General features: G+C 32.4%; 3 protein-coding genes across 4 annotated transcripts; 1 reads left to right on the forward strand and 2 right to left on the reverse strand.

Moving 5' to 3' along the window:
* Nucleotides 1-6,520: 6,520 nt before the first annotated feature.
* Nucleotides 6,521-8,619, reverse strand: LOC131874493 (GDSL esterase/lipase At5g33370-like). Of its 2 annotated transcripts, none has more exons than XM_059217899.1 (5): nt 8,346-8,619; nt 8,070-8,197; nt 7,736-7,978; nt 7,397-7,540; nt 6,521-6,972 (listed from the first exon to the last, which is right to left on the reverse strand). In XM_059217899.1, the coding sequence occupies exons 1-5, from the start codon at nt 8,578-8,580 to the stop codon at nt 6,790-6,792; spliced, it is 933 nt and encodes a 310-aa protein (XP_059073882.1). In that variant the 5' UTR covers nt 8,581-8,619; the 3' UTR covers nt 6,521-6,789. The 2 variants fall into 2 exon arrangements, with proteins under 2 accessions (XP_059073882.1, XP_059073881.1); XM_059217898.1 differs by having other exon boundaries at nt 7,288-7,540.
* Nucleotides 8,620-14,059: 5,440 nt separating this feature from the next.
* Nucleotides 14,060-16,126, reverse strand: LOC131874118 (glutamate decarboxylase 1-like). The gene is made up of 3 exons (XM_059217358.1): nt 15,750-16,126; nt 14,340-14,418; nt 14,060-14,068 (listed from the first exon to the last, which is right to left on the reverse strand). The coding sequence occupies exons 1-3, from the start codon at nt 16,124-16,126 to the stop codon at nt 14,060-14,062; spliced, it is 465 nt and encodes a 154-aa protein (XP_059073341.1).
* A 2,486-nt stretch (nt 16,127-18,612) lies between these two features.
* LOC131874119 (uncharacterized) lies at nt 18,613-19,149 on the forward strand. The gene has a single exon (XM_059217359.1). The coding sequence runs from the start codon at nt 18,613-18,615 to the stop codon at nt 19,147-19,149; it is 537 nt and encodes a 178-aa protein (XP_059073342.1).

The following is a 19,149-nucleotide window of genomic DNA, read 5'->3' on the forward strand; positions in this document are numbered from 1 at the left end:
TACAATTTGTAACTGGATATTACTCCCACTTCACTTCCATAATCGATTTCCACATCATTTTTTTTTTTGTATTCTTCCACTTCACTTATTGATGTTTAAACCATAAATCCCACAAACATGTAATTGAAGACCTTTTTTCTCAAATTATTTTAAAAATAAAGAAAATATATATGTGGCTATGTGGAGGCCAATTTTTTTTTGATACTCATCATGCTTCACTTAACCAATAAATCACCACATCTTGTCCTCATGTTCAATTGCATATTGTTAAATTTTACGAGAAGCGAGAATCAAACCATGATTTTATGTCATTCATAGATCACATGCAACTCCAAGAAATAGATGATCAAAGATCAAAATAGTCGAATGAAGAGATCTAAAATGAGGGTAAATAGAGACAAAGAAGAGAATTTTGAGGAAAGTCTCACCGAGCTATCATTGGACTAGTGAAGGTGAGAGTATAGTGCTTATTATATAGAAAAATAATATATCATATACCTCCAAGAGGTGCATTAACTCCCACTCCCCATAAAAAGTGAGAGTTTTTAACTACTTGGTAAATACCAAAACATTTGGCATAACCTCCTTACATGAAAACAAAAAAGGAGTTATAAAGGTGGCACATAAAGCCAAAATAGGGCGAGAAAACCAACTACCCCATAACCCACTTAGGAAATGACAAGATAGTGATTATGTGAGGTGGCATAACAAGCCAAAAGAGGGTGTGTAACTTAACTACCCATGAGTAGGTGGGAGTTACACATGTAGTTGAAGTATTACACCATGTGTCCCCCATATTAACCACTCCTAATAACTTAAGCAAGCTTAAATAATATGTGTAGTAAACTTAATACCCCCTAACATAAGGAAAATAAAAAACCTACACTAATACCCCCCTTAAGTATAGCTTAGGTGGGTGAAAAGATGGGTCCCAACAAATAAGGCCATTTTAGGTACCCATGAACATAGATATCTCCCCCAAAAGAAGAAGCCCCCCATAAGATAAATATCCCCCCTAAATAGAGAGAGAAATTGCCCCCGCCCTCCCAAAGTAGAGAGAAAATGAAGGACTAAGAAGGCCATCCTGAAGTAGATACCTATCGCATCCCTAGCAAAGCTCACAAATGAAGGAACTTGCTTTTAATGAAGGGTTTGGTGAAGATGTTTGTAGTCTGTTCTAATGTAGAATACTACTTAAGATTGATGATACCTTCTCTAATTAGCTTCCAAATGTAGTGCATATGTATCTCAATGTGTTTTTTCCTCTAGTGACGAACTAGATTTCTTGACATTCATATAACACTTTGATTATCACAAAAGATGACTGTAGGATTTTTGACTAGAATACCTAACTTAGTGAAAATATTATGAAGTTAAATAGTCTTAGTGGTAGAATCAACTGCCCCTTGATACTCAACCTTTGTTGATGAAAGAGAAATTATAGACTGCTTCATGCTTGACCAACAAACTAGACCAGAACCAAGTGAGAAGCAATATCCTAAAGTAGACTTGTAATCCTGAGAATTAACTACCCAATTTGAATCTATATATCCCACCAAGTCAATATCCATTCTTGTTGTATATTGAATTCCATAATTATGAGTACCTTAAATGCAGTGGAGGATCTACTTAGCTACTTTCTAATGCAATTCATGTGGCTCATGCATGAATCAAGAGACCATTCCCACAACATATATGAAATGTTAGGTCTCCTATGAGTCAAGTAGATGAGACTCCCAACAAGTTGTCAATATAAAGTGCCATCAACCAAGGGTGAAAGCACTTAGCCTCAAGTTTTACCCTTGACAAAAATGGAGTCAATGTAGGCTTATAGTTACCCATGAAAAATCTAGAGAGTATATCAAGTGCATACTTGGTTGTCCAAGGAAGATACATGAAGATGACCGAGTGATCTCAATCCCCAAGAGGTAATGAAAAAGACCCAAGTTTGACATAAAAAATCTATCATGTAGACTGGTTTTAACTACCTTGATGGTAGATGAATGACTCCATGCGATAAAAAAGTCATCAACATAGGAAAACAAAAATGTGAGTGTGTCATCTTGCTATAAAATGTATACGTTCAGATCATAATGGAATCAAGTGAAACCAATTGTTAGAAGGAAAGTCCATCTTGGCATATCAAGCTTGAGGAGCCTGTTTGAGGCCATAGAGAGACTTTCAAAGTCAACACACAAGTGAGGGATCCTGAACAAATCCATGTGGCTACTTTATGTAGATTTCCTTCTAAAGGTCACCATGAAGAAAGGAACTCTTCACATTGATTTGATGAACTTCCCAATGATGGGTTGCAGCTATAGCAAGGACAAGTCAAATGGAATTCATCCTAGAAACTAGTGCAAAAGTCTTAGAGTAGTAAATCTCAGAAAACCCAGGAGAATCCTTTTGCTACCAAGTAAGCCTTATATTTATCAACTGACCCATCTACTACAAATTTTGTTCGATAGATCCACTTGCATCGAACAAGTTTCCTTCCCTTAGGAAGAGGGACTAAATCCCACGTGTGAATCCTTTCCAAGGAATTGAACTCTTCTTGCATTACAACATCCCACTTAGGAACACTTGAATCTTTTCAAGCTAAAGCAATGAAGAGATTTGGTTCTTGGTGAAATTGTGACCTTGTTCTTCTTAGATTTGATGGATCACCTGACCAATCACCTGTTGACTCAAATATTTGTCAAGCTCAAAGAGCCATTGAGGTTTGAGAGTTTGGGGGAGAATCATCAACCTTTGAATTATGGCTATGAGAGGAATATGAATCCTCATCATTGTTGTAGCCATTAGAAGTGTAAGAAGAAGAATCCTCATCAAGATTAGGAGGATTAAGATTCTTTGAAGAAATATCACCATGAAGCAAAGTCTCCAATGTGATGGTGGATGGACAAGTGGTATGAGAAGAATTGGAAGAAATCTCCTCCAAACAAACACTCCTCTCAATGAATAACTCATGAGAGGTTGGATGGAGAAATTTGTACCCTTTGACATCATTTGGATACCCAAAAAATATGCAATGCTTTCTTTTCATATCCATAGCCTTACATTTCTTTTCTTGAATGTGGGCCCATGCAAGAGAGCCAAACACTTCAAAGTGCTTAACTGTGGGTTTTCAACTAGTCCAAGATTGGAACGAAGTTACCCCCTTCATCTAGCTTTTCTGAGGAACTCTATTCTGGATGTAACACACATAGTTGATGGCCTCTACCCAATACTCGGGTGCCATAGACTTGGAGTGAATCATACAATTGACCATCTCCTTCAAGGAACCATTCTTGCATTCTACGACACTATTCTATTCAAGATTATACGAAACTGTGCACTGTATGCTATACCTTATAAAGCATAAAATTGTTCAAATTGATTGTTAACATATTCACCCCTATTATCTGTACACGAATTCTTGATGAACTTCGTAGATTGTTTCTTTGCAAAAGATTTGAAATGTAGAAAATTCTCAAAGACCTTAAAATTTTATTTGAGAAAGTAAGCTCATGTATATCTAGAAAAGTCATCAATAAATGTCAAGACATATCTGGCCCTGCTGAAAGATGATTGTGAAAATGGTCCTACCAAGTCACTATATAACAACTCCAATAGTTGTGTAGCTCTCCATGATTTGAATTTATCATACTTATCCTCAATATGCCTACCAATAATGCATCTGTGGAAAAATCCATCAAAAAATTGAATAGAAGGCAACACTGAAACATTGTCTTGATGATTGAGTTGTTGCAGGTAATGGTAGTTCAAGTGGCCAAATCGTTAATGCCACAAACAACTCACCTCATCCGCATGAGTGAGTATGATTGTCGAAGGAGATTTAAGAAAAAAATGAGAAAACTGATATAGTCTAGATTGATGGTCCATTGTTTTCCCATAGAAACAATACACCCATTATGCATTTAATTGATTACCACTATTTCTGTTGTGAGCTTGCAACTCGCTTGCCAAAACTCTAGTGTGAGTGATCTAATAAAAAGATAGGAGATTAGTTGATAAATATGGAACACAAAGGAAATCCTCAAAATTTCCTTCACTCACATCAATAGATCCTCTCCCATGCACTTTAATATGAGTGTCATCACCCATTAGTACGAAAGGTATAAAACATGGCTCGAAAGAGGTAAATTCATCTTTTGAAGAAGCCATGTGGTGTGAAGCACTTGAGTCAATGATCCAAGAATTTGATTATGAAGAAACAACAACTAGGGTCTTACCCTTGAACTTTTCCTCTTACTTCTATCTATGTCCTTAGAAGATCCTTTTGATGCAATTTGACTAAATCAAGTACCTTGATATTGTTCTTTTCTAGAAGATGTGAAAGGTGATCAATTTGTTTCTCTAAACACTTATGTTCATCATGGCCAGACCTCTTATGATAAGAACACTTGACCTTCTCCTTCTTAGGTTGTTCAACTTTTGATGAAGCGGCTTGATTATCTGCTATTGAAGTAGCAAATTTTTGATCTTTCTTCTTCTCTCCTTGGCAGTTTTGTTTCTTATCTTGCTTACTAGACTCTTTCTATTTTTTTTTGTGCTTTGATTTTAATTTAAGGCATGTGACTTAGAGGGTTTTATTGTACCCATTTGAACCAATTTGTGTCGCTCCCTAGTGAGTACTACTACAAATTCATCTAGAGAAGACATTTTGAGTGTGGTACCTAGGGACCATTTTGTAGCATAAAATGTAGAAACAAACACTAAATAGTTAGGACCGAGCTTCTAGAAAGAATGTACTCAAAATTGCTTGTCATCTTTCTTAATTTCACATTGTTCGAACTATAATCTTACAGATTTGAGTTTTATGAAGAAGTCTTGTATAGTGTCAAAATGGGTTGGACTCAACCCCATGAGTTCATTCTCCAATCGATTACCTCTTAACTCATCCTTCTTATCAAGGAAGTAAAGTGGTCCACACTGCATTTGGTATAGTGGTAGATTCAATGTGAAAAAGAAGGTTAGGGGAGACTAACATACATAGAGTACCAAAGGCTTCATCACATTTGATAAACCATTTTATCTTTTTTGCGGTATCCTAAGGTTTAGTTTCGAGTCCCATTGTAACACGATGATATCTGGATGTCTTTTCAGATATATTATCATCTTAGATTTTCATTCAAAATAATTATATGATGTTAAAAGAAGAATTGAGATGCATCCATGATAGTAGAAAAGAAGATCACAAAGGATCAAGAAAAGTGCAAGAAAGAAGACACACAAGACACACCCCCTTTCTATTAGTATAAAAAATCACCCCCCAATATTACAAAGGTTGATACTTTATAATTAGTGCATTTACATGGTATTTTAATAGATTACAATAATTTCTAGGGCTCTAATGGCAAAAAATTGTAATTTTTGATATAAATAACTATGATTCAAAACATGAAAAAAAATCCTTATAGCTATGTAATATTCTTTAATACCTTTCCAATACTTATTCATTTTTGAAAAAGAGAGTTTCGAGGTGAAAGCTATGACATGTTGAAGAGAAAAAGATACATCTGAATTACCCTGCAATATTTGATAGACAGTGACAAAATTTTTCAATGAAAACTATGTTTATGAAAAGTACTCATTTCCAACTTTGTGTTAAGTACTTATTTTTAAAAATCCGACACTTGAGGAAAAATTTATGCAATTTTATAAAAAAGTTATTGAATCCGCTGGCCAAAATGGCTCACACCTGTTTCAAACTCAATTTCTACAAAAAATATTGACTTTAAGCAGAAAATAAGAGCTACCCAAATGTTTTTTTGATGCTGGGAAGCAATCCTAGAAATCGAATTTCTAGCGAAAGAGTAGAAGATAGATTTTTTGTGGTCATTCTTTTATCCTCTCCAAATATGATGACCACAAAGAATTTATGAAAACATTAGATGAATATGATTATGGGAAAGTATCTCTAACGTGTTCTTAGTAAAGAAATGATGGATAAAAATAGAGAGGATAAACTATAAGATTACCATCCATGATGATTAAGAAGAGTTCTCAAAAGCTTTAAATATATATATTTTTTTGGTATTCTAGCCTATAACAATCATCTCTCAAAAGCTTTAAATATATAATTTCTTTCTATACTAACCTATAAATATGGGCCTGGTCAGTGTTATGAGTGACTGAAGGAAAACATGACTTATGTATAACTGCACAATAAGTTTTACTATTTTTATCAAGATAAAAAATATAGTATAAGGAATTAGGCATGAACACATGAGAATAACTCTGGCTAATTTAGATATGAGAACATTAGTACGATTGCTCTAATCCACTAGAGGTGTTCATGTCTTAATTTAGACAATGCATTTACTAATAGCAAACTTCGGAAACCTAAACACACATGAATCATTTACCTTTGATTTGTTAGCTTTCCTATTGGAAACCAAAGACAAGTCAATCCCTCCATCAATTTACTGGAACGGTTTAATCACTATTTTCCTTATGCAATTTTCAAGCAATTCATCGTTGATCTTAATTTTAAGATCAATACTTTGGCGTGCAGTGAATGGATAAGAAAGAAAATACATATTAAACTTTGGATGGTACAGAAAAATGAATATATGACTTTTTTCATCAGACCTATATAGATTGAGCATTGCCCATTCATCATGAAAGTCATGACTTATAAATAATGGCTCGGACAAAAGTCTTTGAGCACAATTCATTAGAATTGAAACCAAAAGGGAAGTAATCCATTTATTATTGATCTGCCCTATCTTGCAACGAATCAGTTATCCAGTTTCATCATCTGTCTAAGGTTAAGAGGGCTCATTACGGAAGAAGAGCCCTCAAAAAACTCGTCGACAATAATTCTGTTGGCCTTCTCAGAGGGGTGGTAATTGTCCCAGAATAAATATGAATCTCTGTTTCTACACAGATTTGAAGCCGCAGTGCAGAGGCCGACTCCATTGTATCTTCCTTGTCCGCAACATGCATTAGTTGTATCCACAAATCCTGACATTATAAACACAGTAAGATTTAGAATACCAGGCATTGTAGATGATAATGATATAAATATATTAACAATATGGTTTCATGCAGTTGTTTAGTGAATGATTTAAGGTTTACTTAAATTAATAGAGAATTAAAAAATTGGTACCGTCTATTCAGATGCTCTATGACATAGATGGGTATTCCTATCCAACATTCATAGATGATGCCCATCATCCATAAATTACAAAACTACTGTTTGCCACAAATTTGAGGAGTGTTTGCTAAAGAAAAACAGAAAAGCTGCCGTAAGTAAAATAGTAATAATGTTGGCATTACCGTATGCTGCAGGATTGTTGAACAAGCCCATATTCATAGAGTATTTATCTGCGAAGGTGAAAACCTGAGCAGAAGCCTCAGTGTTGAGTCGATTTACAACAGATCTAACCTGTGAATTAAAAAGCGAAGCAGCCCGCTGAAGTTCTGCAGCGCATTCACCATTGCGAGATCTGGTGGCCTTCACTCCAGGAGCACACCCTAATGGCCCTGTTGATGTTACCAGCACCCTTCTGCCTCCCAAGTTGTACAATTGCTGCATAAAAAAAAGTAAGAAAATACATTTCATCAATGTTTCCAAATATACCCAGCAAATCAATTGCAGAAACATAAAATCTGCAAAAGTAGATACAGAGGCTATAACTGAAGAGAGGTTGTAATTTCGATTTTATTTTAAACACTTCAAAGAATGGGCGTGTTAGTAACTTCGACATTAGGCCCAGAAATTTACCCTGAGAATTTTCTCATATTCTGAGATTATCAACCGAGTGTAATCTGGTAACCTATACTGAATGGATCTGAGTGAGACAGGAGTGAGGTAGTAGTTATTGACGTAATCATTTCCTCCAAGAGTAATCGATATAAGACCCTGTGCAACAAGTCTCTCAGTTTCATTAACTCCAAGGATCTGCGCCACCCTGTTTTTATATTGAACAAAATTCTGCAACTGTCGTGGCATTCTGATAATATTAGCCTGCAAACAAAAGTAATCGTGATTCATTGTCCCTGGTAGAAGCATAAAAACATAAAATGATTCATTAGAATGTAATAAAACGTATTCATACGAATTGCACTCCCGTGTCGTTTAGGATCCCAACGCCTGCAGAAGCAAAATTAGCACCCCTGAGGAATGCGTCCCCATTAAGCGCAGGACTCAAGTACGGTAGAACAGATTCTGCCCCCAGCTTCATGCCTGCAATTCACGCGGTAGCAAATTTAATCTAACAGGGATTAAAAAAAATAGTGAAATCTTTTAATTTAAATAATTTAACAACATGAAATCTGCTTAGAAAATAAAAAAAACTGCAGTATAGAATTTTGGAGAGCTTATTAATATTTACTTATAAAATCCGCTATATTGAGTCCATTTGAGAATCGGCCGGTGGGTCTTCCAGTGGGATAATCTATTCCATAAGGATAGCTGTTGGCTCTTGCAGTAGTGGCTATGTAATTGTTGTTGCCACTGTCCACCAGTGAATCTCCAAACACGAAGTATGCAGGCGCTGCTTTTACATCCAAAAAGCAACCTGATAACATGACAAGCAATCCAAGTAATGACCCAACAAGCACTGCCATTGTCTTCTCACTTCTCACAATGTAATTGATTTACACAGATGGGAGATATGGGCATGAAATGACAGTAGCCATTGCTGAATTTATAGTCCTCTGCTGGTCCTCCATACTGTATTTAATATTTATTTAACGCGCTTACGCATCTCTTTCTTTAAAGTGATCCAACGCGCTCACCTACACGCGCATAAGCTATAACTCATACCACCAAAAAATTTAAATTCATTTTTTCTTCATTTAGTACTTACAGTTGACGGGTATTATTTACAGAAACGCTCTTTATGGAGAATGCCCCTTAGGAATTTCAACTTGTATAAGGAACCGTGTGGGCTGTGGACTGACACAGCATATTCATGACTCTCCCACCATAAATATGCAGTGAACTTATTACCATTTTGACTTCCAAACTGCGACACCTTAATTGAACCCAGCACAGTTGACATTTGAATGTACAATCCATTGATAAGTTAAACAAGTTTGACTATGACCAAGTCAATTTGGGTGCTTGTACAATTACTTCTTTATTTGTTTATTTATTTCTTCTTTTGGGTGATGGATCATGGGTTTGATGATAAATGTAAAAAATAGATAGTACCAGAAATAATGCACTTTCTAATAAGTCAACAACAAAAAGCTACATATTCTCTTTTAACAAGGGCCATGTAGTGGAGTCTTTTAACAAGGGCCATGTAGTGGAGTATGTATTATTGTAGTAGTAATATGTGTGTTGTGGTTGGTTGGCATTCATTTTATATTGTATCACTACTATTACAAGGGAAGGAAATGAACATTATGAACAATCACATGTCTTGAGTCTTGCTTCTAGGTGAGGCCTCTTTAGTCAGTTGTTAGTTTTATGTTTTCTTGATATGAACAATACATGTGAAAAATAATATTGTGTTTAATTAATATACATATTAAATATATAATTCATCTAAATATTATAATATTATGCTAGAAATATTTTAATATAAGACATTTTATGCTATATGTGATTTTATTTTATAATATTAAGCTATTAAAGATTATATATAACAATAAAGATACATTACATTATACGTCTTAAGTGTAAAGTAATTCTAACTGAATAATAAACTCATTTTAAGTATTAAATTCCTAAAATAAGAAATACTTTTACTTTTGATTGCAATTTATGTATACAATTCAAATTCTAAATATTATTATTGTTTCTACTATATTATCTTTATATCTATATTATTTTTATATTGTATATTATATAATTTTATGCTATATGTGATTTTATTTTATAATATTAAGCTATTAAAGATTATATATAACAATAAAGATACATTACATTATACGTCTTAAGTGTAAAGTAATTCTAACTGAATAATAAACTCATTTTAAGTATTAAATTCCTAAAATAAGAAATACTTTTACTTTTGATTGCAATTTATGTATACAATTCAAATTCTAAATATTATTATTGTTTTTACTATATTATCTTTATATCTATATTATTTTTATATTGTATATTATATAATATTATAAATATATAATATAACATAATACAATATTCAAAGAATTTGAGGTGTCATGTATAGTTCTCAACCCCCCAAAGGAGAAGAAGTGTGTGACAAGGCATTAAAGAACTCTATTTTTGTGTCGTTGATTCTTTCAAAATTCATTGTCATCTCAATTTGATCTCATCATTGTGCCCTTAATAATTCTACTGATGATATTAATTCTTATGGTGCATAGAAATTAACCACCAACTCAACTACAAATATTTATGTAAGATAAACATTAATAAGTAATATTTATTTAACTAGCTAATGATGATCCCTAAGTTAACTTAAGCAATAGTAAATAATATTTATACTAACACCGCCCCTTAAGTGCAACTTAGGGAGAAAGATTATTATGCAAAATTCAATATGCATCTCTTACAAATAGAGAAAAGGAGAAAATCTCATGGGACAAAACTCCTCTTGCTTTTTTTGGAGAAATCTATCAATTAATTCATCATGGAACAAAACTTAGCTAGTAGATTGATTCATCATTCAAGTGATATTTATTATAAGTATGCCACAATGATCTCTCCTATATCTATCTTTGATATAGAGGAAGTTATGGTATTAATCACAACCCAAAGTTATGTGACATGATTTATTTTTTGTTGCCCTCAATGACTGCCCAAAGTGTAGACATATACATCAGGCTTCTAATATGTATTGATTAATCCATTTATGATATATGAGGTAGAGTACCTATAAAATTAGGATATTTACATCACAATTAGAAACTAGTACTACCTTCCTTCAATAAGTAACAAAAACTTGTGTTTCTTTTAAATTCATCTCCATAATGGATCCTCTCTAGTGGATCTTCACTTAAATTTTTACCTTTAATTTCCTATCAACATATCCATTGATTTCTTATGGATGCAAATGCTAGTTATTAAATATAAATCATTAATATTGATATCAAAATCATTTTTTTTTGTAATTCTTTGGTTGCATATATAGATATATTTTTGAAATTTATGTATACTTTTTTCTATTTTCCACATATGTAAGATATAAATTTTTATGTCTAGTAAAAACTTTATATTCCTTATAAAATAGAAAACAAATAATAATTTAACAAAATATTAAAAAAAAAATCTTACTTGAAAGTTGCTATCTTCCAAAAATTTCATCTTATGGTGACTTTATTAATTATTAAAATAACGCCTCATTCTTTGCTGGCTATCATCTAATATTGCATAGGGGAGAGGGACCAATAGTCATATGGGCTAACTTTGTCAACATGTAGCTATTACATGAAATATCGTGACACCTTTATTTTTTAGAAATGTAAAATGGATCTATCTACAACTAAGGTTTGGAGGTGTGACTCATCATGCAACTCATCAAAATAGCATGTCTAGTGCAAAGTTTTCTATAAATGATTTTTAAAAGGTCCGATGAAAACTTAATCTAAAAATCCCTAGTAGCTGAATAAAAAGTATCATTTGTTGATAGTATAATTTCATATTTCTATTTAAATATAACTTATATTAAACTTAAATAGACCAAATACCTATTAGTAATCATTAATTTTTGTTATCTCTAACTTTTATATCCAACACAAATGGACCAATAGTTGAATACAAAAAACTATTTGTTATGAAAAAAGCTCATTTTTGTATAAAATACAACTTATATCCAACACATAGTTGGACCAATTATTGAACACATATTGTGCTCACCTTTTATATTTAGATACTTTAATGCATACACATTGTACATGCTGGAATAATATTTTTTGCTATGATAACAATACTTATTTAAATGAGCATCTTATTTTATAAGTGACATACTTATAATGGTTAGTTATAAAATATTATTATGATAACAATAATTATTTAAATGAGCATCTTATTTTATAAGTGACATACTTATAATGGCTAGTTATAATATTTTACTTGAAACGAAAAAAATAAATATTTCATTTGTTCTGATTAGATAAAATCGAGAGAGGCTCAAACCATTACATAACCATTACATAGGTGAGAAAGTGAGAAAAAAACTATGGGACTCACATGAGAGCCTAAAACCCAAATACCAACTGCCAAAGAGGAACAAAACCTAGCAGGCACCCAAAACCAGACACCACAAAACCCAAAGATAGATGAGATTGAGATAAATAGAGCAAAAAACACGTAGAACCGCCCCCACCAAAGGAATGAATTGATGCCCTACTTGGTGGGGGGCTTCTCAATCTTCCAGTCCTGATTCATAGCCTTCATCTTATTGGAAAAGGAGAGTCTCTTGTTAGATCCTTTACCAGACAAAATAGCGGGGGATTCCATTGTCGCTTTCACCCTAGACATTGATGCCTCTAAACCAATAGTAGGAGAAGAATCCAAATGTCACTTCTTCCTAGCTTGCCTCTTGTTGACGTCCTCTTGGATGGCCTGTGGAGTTGCCAAATTCTTTTTGAACATTTCATTGTTCTGAACAATCACATCCTCCAGTTTTCTTTTAAGGGACACTTGGCTGCTATGAAGCACTTCAATACCCTTCATCGATTCCTTCCTGTCCTCTTTTTGGTCAATCTTCTTACAGAGGTCCTTCGGTTCCTCCTCCATTCCTTCCCATTTATCAAGCTTCTTGACCAAATCATTAGCTGCTTCCTAAATGAGCTTTGGTTTTTGTCCTACACTGCCCAACTAGAAGCTTTAAAGTTTGTTTTGGTGAAAGGCTTCCAATCTATCAAATTTCTATCTATTTCATTTGTTAATTATATAATGATGTTTTTTTATATAACATTTATAAGAATTTCAATTATGAAGTCATTTTTACTAACATTTATTTATTTCGCCGAGAGGCGATCTACAATGGGTTCAATGTTGTCCGTAAACAAAAATGCTTTTTAAAAAAAAATTGACATGCTGACTTGGCAGTATATTAATGATGCTGGTAAAAAATTGGATAGAACTGTTACACATATCACCTAAAAAATTTGTCCCTAAATTCTCATATTTAGAGTGCTCTGCTCAGCATTTAATTGGCATTCATAATTTTAACGTTCGAATTGAGGGAGGAATTTTAAATATTTGAAAATCAGAATACTGATGATCACGTCCATGCACTACATGACTCTTAGTTGGCATTAAGTATGTGAATTAGTTGGCATTAATTCTGTCAATTAATTTCTTGTGTGTCGTTTATAAGTAACAAATATAGACTATGCCTCTCTACCAATAAAGTAGAGGTGATAGTAGTGAATTGGCAGAGTAATGCATGTCTAACAATAAATGAAATATGCAAGGTGAGCAATGCATGTGGTGAGTAATAAGGTGAGTTGGCAGAATACAATGGCACTGGTGAAAGAGGGGAATAAAATCTGTCAAAACCATTATAGAAGAATGCACATTAATATGTTAGAAGAGTGGATGCCAAGGAAAGAGTTGTGGTATTGATCTTTAAAAGCGAACAAAATGGAGCTTACAACATTTCTCTAAAAAAAAATATATTTGATATAGTTGAGAGAAAGGCACTGCTGTACAAAATCTTCAGGTAATGTAAACTGATTCTTGTTAGAGTCTTTTTCTTTACTATAGATTTTCAAGTTTCCATAGCAATTTCAACATATTTCTTTTTTGTATATCTCTATTGTGTTTTGTTTCTAATGGACCAGCATTGCAAGCACATACGGTTATGATCTAATATCTCTACCAACTTCAGATTCAATCGACTCATTACAGGTATTTTGCATGTTATTGTATTGTCTTGTACAAATGCAAAAAGAAATCGCATATGTTAATATTATATTTGCTCATTACCAGGTGCTTTGAATAGACAATTTGTTCTCCATTGTGTAATCAACACAAAAACTGAGGCAAGTAGCACAATAACTATTAGCAAAGCTGAAAAGTTTCGATGAGCTTTTAAAAATTCCATTTTCTGGAGATATGCACTCTCTCAAATGCTCTATATTGTAGAAGCTTAGAAGGGAATTTTCAGTGCAGGCAAAACTAAAATCTCTGTATCCAAACAATCATAATTTTAGAAATAGACTCACACTGTGGCTTCAACATATCCCTTGCAACACCGCCCCTTGCATAGTACTTGAAATCTGCATTATTTTGTTTGTAAATGCTATGTCTTTGTTCTTTGTTTATGTTTGTTTTTCAATCTGCTTGGATACAAATCTCACGCGCCCTTGGTTCTGGTCTTGTCGAGTCTTGAACCGGTGAACTTTGGCTTTTGTTGTTCCCAGAGTCTACTGGTGTTGCTGGGTTTCAAACTAGAGACCTTTGCTAGCTTAACTGTGCCAAACCTCCCAACTGTTGTTGCTTCTTCTTCTTCTTTGACCAACAGTAAAACTGCGAAGCTGATTCAATATAGGATGAAAAAATCATGATTCACAGCTACTGACCAACAGTAAAACTACGCACTCCTACATATTAACACGTTTAAAAATGCATTGAAAAAATTCGCACGCCTACAAAACTTCAAAGAAATGAAAACACACGCATTTAGTTTACAGTAATAGGAAACATTTATTTAGCAAACACAAAGGACCCCATGAAAATAACAACATATAAGAGGACTAATAAATGTTTTAGTAGACACCCTTTGTTTTGTCCACAGATTTTTGAGGATGGCGGGCATGGCGTCCCTTTCTTCGCTTGTGACTATGGCTATCACCACCATTCGACTTTGTGACAACTTCTTTTGCCTGCTACCCCTTTTTATCTTCTTGGGTGAACTCACAATACTGGTTCCCACTTTTTGACCAACTTTGACACTTAGATGAATATTTTGAAAAAAACCTTCACTCTCTGACACCTATAACTTTTAAACCATTAAGAATTTGAAGATGATATAAACTAGTGATTTTTAACATCTTGTTTGTAGATTCTAAATATATTTTTTGCAAATTTGTTTGAATAAAATTTTATTGATTTTTCCATCTCCCTCAAAAAGTAGTTGTTTACAGCAAACAACATTTTTAAGAGTGATGTGTATCTCGAAACGCATAATTTTTTTTCTATAAATGATAAAAACTTAATTCTTTTAAATTTTGGTTTGTAACATCAATACCCAGGGCATGCACTTGGTTTGATAGTGATATGTTGAATATTTTTTATTTTATTAAGTTTTGAAGTTCGACTAATTATAATTTGGATATAGGTGTACGTTTGAACACATAACTTGTTCTATACATATCAAAATTCAATTTTCTATTTTTTGTTAGAAAGAAAACACCAATACCTAGTGCATAGATATTTTCAGAATTTTTTTGAATTAGTTTACTATTTTTCCCAATGCATTGAACAAAGAAGTTCATGTTCGGTGAAAAACCTACATTCATAAGAAATAAAATAAAAATATATTAATGAAATTAAATATATTAAAAGTTATACTATTTGGAAAGCTTATAATAAGGACTAAATACTTAAAAAAAAATAAAATTAAAATGAATTAATTTGACCCCCCAAAAGCTAATGTAAAATTGGTTTTTTATCAGCATTAGATAAATGCAAAGGAGACTCCATTGCAAGTATGATTTAGAAGTAGAGAGGTTCTATCCAAGAAATTTTGATCTAAGAGCCTTTGATTTAACTCTCTTCAATTAATTAATTCAAATGGGACCTCTTAAAGCTTAAATCATTATATTTTTAAAAAAAATGTATGATTTCAGCAAAAATCAGGACGTACCAAAAAGTGGGAACCAACTTTTTGAGTTCACCCTCTTCACAAATGGCTAAGCCTTGAATTGCATGAATTATCTTAGGAGGAAGCTCTTCCAATTCCTTCGATACTCTGTCAACATCTGCCAGCGTTCGCTTGAAGTCCTCTCTCACCACAACACGCGGAAGTGTAACGTGCTGAGCATCTGGAGCCATTGTATAGGCTAGAACAATCCACCCATATTTTCTTAGATGATCTGATATTTCATATTCATTGTGCTCACTGTTGTCCTTGAGCGAGAAGGCCACTACACGCACCCCCATGTCTTTGGATAATATTTTAAATTTCCCTGTTCTTTCCAGATTTTCTGTCAGAGTCTTGGCATTTGATCTACAATTATCCATTATCATCTTCTATCCCTGTAAATAGAGTTTTGTATTAGATTTAACTTGGCCTGAATGGGGAGCTACCATACAAGACACCACTGTACAATTGCTGATAATTTAAGATTTTCCTTAAAAAACATAAATTTGAAGGGTTTTTAGGGTTGAAACCTTGAATCCCAGGCGAATGAGTTGGTAGTACTATGCAATGATCTGGCTTGCACCTTCCAATTTGTAAAAAGAAGCTTAGTTAGCAGCTAGAGTAAAAAATGTGAGTCGCAAATAAAAGAAATCTGTGAATGAGCAACAAATTGATAAGAAAGTGCTGTCTGTTTGCCCAAAATTTAATAATAATTTGAGTTTTCTTGAACCTCATAATATCATTGATTAAATAAAGGAGAGTTAGATCTACAAGACCAGTGCCTTTTAATATGATGTAGTCAACATGTCGGTAATTTATAAGAAAATAGTTGTCATTGTTCATATGTCAACTCATTATACTCTTTTGTCTGGAAGCTAAGAATAATATTTGAAAATTATCTGAATGCATAAAAATAAATAAATATATGAGTTACCTTTAGAGAAGTTGAGAGTGAAGGTGGGTTGATCAACACCCAAATAGTTGATGTGGAAAATAAGTTCCTCACGCAGATCTTGTTTGCTTTGCCAAACAACCCATCCCACACCAGCATATACAAGCCCATATTTGTGGCCACTCACATTAATGCTTTTTACTAAGGGTAAGCGAAAGTCCCACTGTAAATCTGGATATAAAAATCATGAATCAGATAATGTCCATTCAATATAGGATGAAAAAATCATGATATCTATATTTCAATTAAATATTGAAACTCATTACTATTTATTACCCTATCATCAACAGTACTTGGAATGGGCACATTAAGCAATTTAGATGCCAGTGACAATTGCATAAAATTTTTTATTTCTTACAAATCATCATTGTCAGCAATTTAGAAGAATGCTAGCTTTGACAATCACATTAAAAAGTTTATTTCTTACAAATCATCATTGTGAATTTTAAGGAATTGAAATCTTACAAAGCAAAGTGCAAATTAAACGGGAACGGTATTAAAGTCATCGTTATTCAAAGTTCTAGTATATTCTAACATCTCATTTTGAATTATTAGCTACAGAAGCCTTAAAACATATGCTCCTTGGCTGCAGAATAAATAAATAAATTACTGTCATGGGTTGTATATTGAAATACAATAAACAATTCAGGATAGTAATTTATTTAAAATTTGATAATTGTCACCAGCCCATGAGATTTTGAAAATTTTAACAATCCTGATGAGCTTCTCAGAATAATTTATTAAATTGTTAAATTCCAGTCATAATTGGCCATTAGAGATCCACTATATAACTAAGAAAAAAATTGAATTTAAGAAAATATTTGTTAAGAACATTATCAGCACAGTGCAGAATGAGAATTTAATTTTCAATGCTTTTTAGGTAGAATCCATATTATATATGCTTTTTTAATAAATTATGGACCATTGTTTGAAAGTTAATTTTTTTTTTCCTTTATAACTTGCATATCATAGAATATAATTTTAATTTTTTGTTTGAAATGTTAATTTAGATAGAATCTATTCAAAATAGAAACTTTTCAGTTTGTTTCATATTTTACATTCTAAATTTACTATTACTTGACACCTTTTTCTTTCAAATTTGAAGATGAATATTATATTTCAAATAAAAAGATAGAACATTATTCTAATATGAAACTCTAAAACTATAGGGTGCACTTAATTAAATGTATATTGATATAGATTTGTTAATTTAATGTTGTGTAGGTATTAAAATTTTTGTTCACCAATCAAACACTTTCACATTTTGAGGAGAATTTGTCTTCCAGGTTAGTATGCTATTTTTTACAATAATTTTTTCTTTTGTGAAATAGTTTTTAAAATATATTGTAAATTCTAATTTATAACAATAATTTATTTTATTTTAGAAATTTTGTTTTTTAATTAATTCTAATTTATTACATTCTCATCTTTCTTTTAAGGTTTTAATAAAATTTAGTAGAGGTAAATTTAAAAGAATATTTTTTTTATCTATATAGTTGAAAAACTTATGAGAATAATTAATTTTATTTATATATAGTATATAAACAATCAAGAAAAATATAATGAAAACAATTTTAAAAATATAAAAGAGATTCTTTATTTTACTTTTAAGCTATTTATATATGATATTAGGATCTTTATATTCATTTAGTCTATACTTGGTACCAATTTTAATTTATTTGTATATTCCATACCACCATATGCATTTAACAACAATTGTGTATGAAATTTGTTAATAATGTATCTATCACCATACACTCTCATAACGAGTTCAATCATTCTCTCTATACATAGATAATTCCAATATTCAATTGTTACAAATAATTCTACTTTTCTTCACAGTTTTTTTAAACTTCATTTTTACTCTAATCCTATCACATTATATAAATTAGAAATATAATTTATTGTGTAGCTATGGATCAACCAATATTGAATTTTGAATCGGAAGAGGAGAGGAGGCAATATAAAAGAGCACAAAGAAGAGAGTATCAGAGAGAATATCAAAGAGAATATAGGAGACGACAACGGGAACGTTTGACAGATGATCAAAGGGAAGAAGAAAGAAGAAGACAAAGTGAAGCTCAAAGACAAAGAAATGCTAGATGTAGAGTAGAAGTAACAATACAGGAGTTGGAATTTTTAAATAGAGAGGAAGCTAATATTATTACAAATAGTCATCAAAGAGCATCTCAACAAGTCTCTCATATTGAAAGAGACCAAAGGCAACAGGTTGATTCACATTCAAGTGGGCAGTACAATCAACCATCAAATCAAAATATTGAGTTGCATCTTCAGAATGAAAGCTCAAGGTCAATAGAACGAGTTGCAGAGACACCTCGACCTAGAAGTCAATTTGAGAATAATTTGGGTGCAAAAGGTGATGCACAAAATAGACAAAATACAAATGGAATGATTCGAGCTGATTTTCAAAGATTTCGAATGCAATTTTGA

The sequence above is a fragment of the Cryptomeria japonica genome, chromosome 3 (genome assembly GCF_030272615.1).
Source record: "Cryptomeria japonica chromosome 3, Sugi_1.0, whole genome shotgun sequence".
In the NCBI taxonomy this organism is placed as follows: domain Eukaryota; kingdom Viridiplantae; phylum Streptophyta; class Pinopsida; order Cupressales; family Cupressaceae; genus Cryptomeria; species Cryptomeria japonica.